The sequence below is a fragment of the Sycon ciliatum genome, chromosome 9 (genome assembly GCF_964019385.1).
Source record: "Sycon ciliatum chromosome 9, ocSycCili1.1, whole genome shotgun sequence".
NCBI lineage: Eukaryota > Metazoa > Porifera > Calcarea > Leucosolenida > Sycettidae > Sycon > Sycon ciliatum.
In genome coordinates this window covers 3,060,576-3,066,309 of record NC_088651.1, presented here as the reverse complement: position 1 = coordinate 3,066,309, position 5,734 = coordinate 3,060,576, and the positions used below count along the sequence as shown (strand labels likewise).

Here is a 5,734-nt window from a genome sequence, read left to right as displayed (position 1 = left end):
TACATGTACATCCTTCAAAGCGGTGAACCCCTTGATAGGCGACAAGCCTCTGGGTCATCCTAATAAAGATATTATTATTAAGATATTATTATTATAATTCATGTCCAATGGTGGCACAAAGCACCACACAAATCCACGTGTCTTCGTACAATGTACACTGTACAGTTTCCTCGGGGTCAAAAGGCTACGACATTGAGGGCGTGTTGGATTGGTTGGATCCGGATCCAGATCAATTGAGTGGATCCTTTGGACACTCCGAATTTCGATTTTATGTTGCAGTTGCTAAAAGTTGCAATTTTATCGATTCTGGACAGTATTCATAGGAGAAAGCAACGATTTCCTCATCGTCGTGTGATGTCTACCTTCACAGTCATGCACAAACACTCAAGGACACAGGTTGAGGTTTGGAAGAATACAATTAGATACAAGTGTGAAGAAGACAGGTATTCACAGACAACCAGGTCAAGCCAAGCATGCACTTCAGGCGACTAGTCCAAGATGGCGCATGCTGGTTGTGACGTACTACACAGGCAAAATATATGACGTAATAGTCACGTGATAAGACATGAGCATCATATCACATCATGCCCCTTCCGAGATAAAACAGTGGTCTAGCCAGGTTTATCTCAACAACTAAATGAAAAATATCAAATACAGTGTACGAGAACGAGTAGGAACTGCGCACGCAGCAGAGAACAGAGCACTAACACAGCTAATCATATGACTTAGTGGAATGCGAGGCAATGTCCAGGCGGTTAGGTGCAGTGCGAGAGCGTTGGCTGCGGCGGAGCGGTTGCGGATCAGAAGAGGCAACGTTAGCAGCAGGATTGCCAGCAGGCGGCGTGCAGGTTGGGGCTGGAGGGATAACAGCAGCAGTTACGGGTCGGAGGAAGCGACGGTTGCGCCAGTAGGTGCGGCCACTGGGTACCTTGACGAGGTAGTCACGATTGCGACCGACGGCAACAATGACACCGCTGGTGTGCCACAGCTTGGACCGTGGATCCTGGAGATCAACACCACAGCCGATGCGTAGCGGAGGGAGGGGATTAGCAGAGTCATCGTAGCGGCCTGCAACGGCGGCAGACTGCTTGGCTGCGGCAGCGTCAACAGAGTCAGACTCAGCCTGCCATTCAGGGGCGAAGCTGGTGTGGCGGGCGATGACAAACGACGTAAGTGGTCGCCCATACAACGCTTGGGCAGGGCTCCGGCCGTGGCTGCGTGGAGTATTGCGCCACTCCAGCAAGCCACGTTGGAAGAGGTCGATGTCGAGGTTGCCATTGACAGTCGTCTTGGCAATCAGCAGCTTCATAGCTTTGACAGCCGGCTCGGCATGTCCGCTGGATTGCGGAAAGTGTGGCGAAGACGTGCTGTGGTCAACTTGCCAACGGCTACAGAAATCGGCAAATCGGCGAGAAGAGAACTGCGGGCCGCCATCTGTGGTGAGAACTCGAGGAACACCAGTGTCCGCGAACCAGCGGCGGAGGGCATGGATGACGTCCAAAGTCGAGGCCGTTCTGCCGAGTTTGGCGACGCACGGCCAACCAGTGTGGCGATCTGCATAGACGAGGAACTCCCATCCTTGACATGAGAAGAGGTCAGCACTAACGAACTCGAATGGGAGAGTGGGGCGACGATCTTCGGTAACACGGAGGGGCTCCTTGCATTGGGATGGGGCATGCAGCCGGCACATCTCACAACTGCAGACTGTGTTAGCGATGTCGTTAGAGATGTTCGGCCGAAACACAACTTGGCGGGCACGACGTTGAGCACGGGTGAGACCTTGGTGTGCTGCATGCAGGTCCTGGAGGACACGAGAACGTAAGGCACGAGGAATGACAACACGTTGGCCCTTAAGGACGAGATCACTGTCCACAGAGAGGTGCTCACGGACTGTCAAGTACGGCTTGAGAGCAGGGTCGGCATTAGCCGAATTAGTCGGGAAACCATGACGAACGGCGTGCACGAGTGCTTGATAATCAGGGTCAGCTCTCGCAGCTTCTAGTAGCTCGCTGAAGCGGAGATCGACGCTACGGCCATCATCATCTTGGCGTAGGCACGCGCGAACAGCGGGCGCACTGAGGGCTGGACTCTCGCCAAATTCTTCATCACTGTGAGGCGTGTCAACTGGATGCCGAGAGAGAGCGTCGGCAAAAGCATTGTCGGTGCCTTTGCGCCATTTGGCAACGAACTGGTACGGGCGCAGCTTCAGGATCAAACGCTGCAATCGGGGGTTCTCGATCTGGTCAAGAGAATACGAGTTCAGGATCGGGATTAGTGGGCGATGATCAGTACAGAGCTCAAACGGTGCACCGGACAAGAACAGGGAACACTTGTGTACGGCCCATACAGCTGCTAGCAGCTCAAGCTCGATGACTGCGTAGCGTGTTTCAGCGTCCGAGAGAAAGCGACTGCCACATTGAAGCAGGCGCCACTTGTCGTCTTGGAGTTGCCAAAGTGCGTACCCGAGGCCGTTCAGGACTGAAGCGTCTGTCTCAAGCCGGAGTGCATTTCCGTGCTGAAAGAACGATAGCACAGATGGGGAGACGAGTTCTGCCTTTGTAGCATCGAATGCTGCAGTGTGGACGGAGTCCCAGACAAACTCATTGGATGTCTTCAGGAGCGGTCGGAGAGGTGCCGCCAGCTCGGCGAGTCGTGGCGTGAAGACGCTGCACTGGTTGACCAGGCCGAGAAAGGAACGCAAGTCGGTGCGATTGCTGGGTGTGCTGAAGTTCTGAATGGCTGACGTCTTGGCGGGGTCCACAGTGTAGCCGTCAGAGGACACGGTGAAGCCACAGAATTCAACAGTGCTGGCAGCGAAGGTGAACTTCTTGGCGCTGAGAGTAATACCATGATCACGGGCTCTCTGCAAGACTGCACGGACGTGGACGAGGTGGTCATCGAAGCTTACATTGTGAACGAGACCATCGTCAACGATTTTGAAGAAGTTCTGCAAGCCATCGAATGCAGAGTCAGTCCGACGGTTGAATTCATCACCGGCCGACACCAGGCCTTGCGGGTTGCGGCAGAATCTGTATCAGCCCCATGGGGTGATGAACGTGGTTAGGACTTTGGCGTCCTCAGTCAATGGGATTTGCCAATAGCCGTGACGGGCGTCAAGGGTGGTGAAATACGTGGCAGGACCCATGGCAGAGAGACATTCTCGGGCGTTGCGCATAGGGTGTGTTGGCCGTTTGACTTGGCGGTTCAGTGTCTGCAGGTCGACAGTCAGCCGCTTCTCAGTTGAGCCCTTCTTGTCAACAATGACTATTGGGTGACACCAATCAGACGGGTCGGACACAGTTTCAACAATGCCTTCAGATACCATGTCATCCAGCTGAGCTTTGACCTTCTCGCGGTAAGCATAGGCGATCGGACGGGCAGTGTACACACGGTGAGGCTTGGCATCGGGTTCAAGAACGATGTCCATCGGGGGCCCAGACATTGGTTTGAGAGTACTGTCGTCAAAGACGTCGGAAAACTCCTCAAGCAACTGTGATCGGATTTTCACGAGGTCTGTCGGGCTGGGCGTACGTGGAGTGCTCACACGTGCGACTGGCTGGGGCCAGCCGGGCGGCAAGAAATTTAGGGCTCTCAATGAGGAACGTGACAGCAGTGCGTCGTCAAGACCGTCATAAACATTGAGCACGCTGTCATGTGATTGGTCATTGACCTGGTTAGTGACACAAATCTTGCCGACAGTGACGAGCTTGTCGCCACTCGCTGTCCGGACGTCGTCAAAGTCACTGTCGAGATTCTCAACGAATCCGCCGAGCACGGAAAGTTGCCGGATGCCAATTGCATCGATGTCACTCCCAGTGTTCGGGATCCATTGAAGCTGCACTGGCTGTGGTTCAGTGCATAACTGTGTTGCAAGTTGAACAGTGTCGGAGCCGAACTCCTGCGCGCGCCGGACCTTCAACATGCCAATCTGAGTTTGCTTCTTACGTTTCGGGCACATTGATTGGAAATGGCCAGCAACTTTGCATCCGTTGCAGAATTTCCCAATGGCTGGACATGCAGACTTGGTGTGCGCGGAACGACCACAGTTTGGACATTTAACTGGTGCTTTCGGAGCAGCTGAGGACTTATTAAAGGAGTGAGCGGCAGACTGTCGCTTCTGCTGCTGGTACGCGGACTTCCGTGCGGCGTTGACATGCGCCGCCTGCCCAGGAATGTTGTGGGAGGTGTCAGACGCGGCTTCCTCCGCACGGCAAAGTTTGATGGCTGCATCCAGGGTCAGGTCTGGTGTGGCAAGCAACTTGTGTCGGGTTTCCTCGATGGATATGCCGACGACAATGCGGTCACGCAGTACATCATGTGTGACTTGTTGTAGGATGGACTTGCACCCTCCGCATATTTGGCCCGAACCTGTAGTGCATAGTGACAAGTCCGGAAAATCACATGCATTATACGACTCTCTCAGGGAGGGGAAAAACGCGTCAAACGGCTCAGCTCTGGACTGCTTACGATTGTAAAATGCTAGTCTGTCCAACAAAGGATTACGTAAACGTCGCAAATACTTTTTGACGGCGGCGATGATAACATGAACATCGTCGTTTGCACCGATGGGGATGATACCCTCGCGGAGAAAGCGGCGGAGGTCCTCGTCAAACGCTTGACGAAGGGCGCTCACCCTGGTGTTCAAGCCATGAGAAGCAAGTTGCTGGCACGCTGAATAGTCTTCCCAGGCTTCTTCCCATGTGGCGAAATCAGCCAAAGACGCAGTAGAAAGCAACATTGGACGATCCACAGACAGCGGCTTTGGTGTTGGTGCGGATGTGGGTGTCGAGCGTGTAGACGTTGGGGCTAAACCCGTGGCCTGTTGTTGTTGCTGTTGGAGACTTTTCAAAGTGTCTTGAAACAGTCTTGAAACAGTTTGGACAATTGTTGTTCTCTGGCCTTGGCAGCTTGCATCTGCGCTGCGACTAACTGCTGCGACTAACTTAGTGAGAGCAGCGACTCCAGAGAGTTCGGCTTGGCCATCACCGTCCGACATTTCGAAACAGGTTCGACACGAACAAAATGCAAATTTGAAAATTCCGGCCTGCGCGTAACACAACGAGGTGCAAACACAGGGTACGAAAAACCGGCAGCAACAAAACAGGTAGAGTATGTTCACTGCGCCATGTGATGTCTACCTTCACAGTCATGCACAAACACTCAAGGACACAGGTTGAGGTTAGGAAGAATACAATTAGATACAAGTGTGAAGAAGACAGGTATTCGCAGACAACCAGGTCAAGCCAAGCATGCACTTCAGGCGACTAGTCCAAGATGGCGCATGCTGGTTGTGACGTAATACACAGGCAAAATATATGACGTAATAGTCACGTGATAAGACATGAGCATCATATCACATCACATCGCATTTATCTGTGCACGCATCACGTGTAGAGTACTTCAAAAGACGTACGTTGTTTGGAACAAAAAGAATCCGGTACATCCATTCAAACGATTCCGAATCCTGATTCGACCTATCGAATCAGGATGCGATTGATATAGATGTTATTGATCCTGATCCTAAAAATCGAGAATGTAGTCAGTGGAGCTTCTCACTCCATGTCCCCCTTTCTCCCCGTGTCCCGGGCCACAAGTTCCCTGTTGACTGTGGGTTGCAGCACGGCTGGAAAAACCACTGCCAGGTAGGACTTTGAAACAAGTACCTCTCGCATCTGGATCGTAGTCTTTGACCAAACACAGTGCGTGCGGATTGGGTCACGTGGTAGAATTGCAC

The 5,734-nt window shown here is 52.8% G+C and overlaps 1 protein-coding gene across 1 annotated transcript; it reads right to left on the bottom strand.

Annotated features, from left to right (window-relative positions):
- Positions 1-712: 712 nt before the first annotated feature.
- Positions 713-4,996, bottom strand: LOC135825103 (uncharacterized). The gene is made up of 2 exons (XM_065337839.1): positions 3,132-4,996; positions 713-3,029 (listed from the first exon to the last, which is right to left on the bottom strand). The coding sequence occupies exons 1-2, from the start codon at positions 4,994-4,996 to the stop codon at positions 713-715; spliced, it is 4,182 nt and encodes a 1,393-aa protein (XP_065193911.1).
- Positions 4,997-5,734: the final 738 nt, after the last annotated feature.

Bases quoted from the DNA above. Each gene is read 5' to 3' on its own strand.
- LOC135825103 (XM_065337839.1), bottom strand. From the start codon at position 4,996: ATGTCGGACGGTGATGGCCAAGCCGAACTCTCTGGAGTCGCTGCTCTC. The intron at 3,030-3,131 runs GTATTTCACCAC...GGGCTGATACAG, and splicing joins TCTGCCATGGGTCCTGCCAC to ATTCTGCCGCAACCCGCAAG.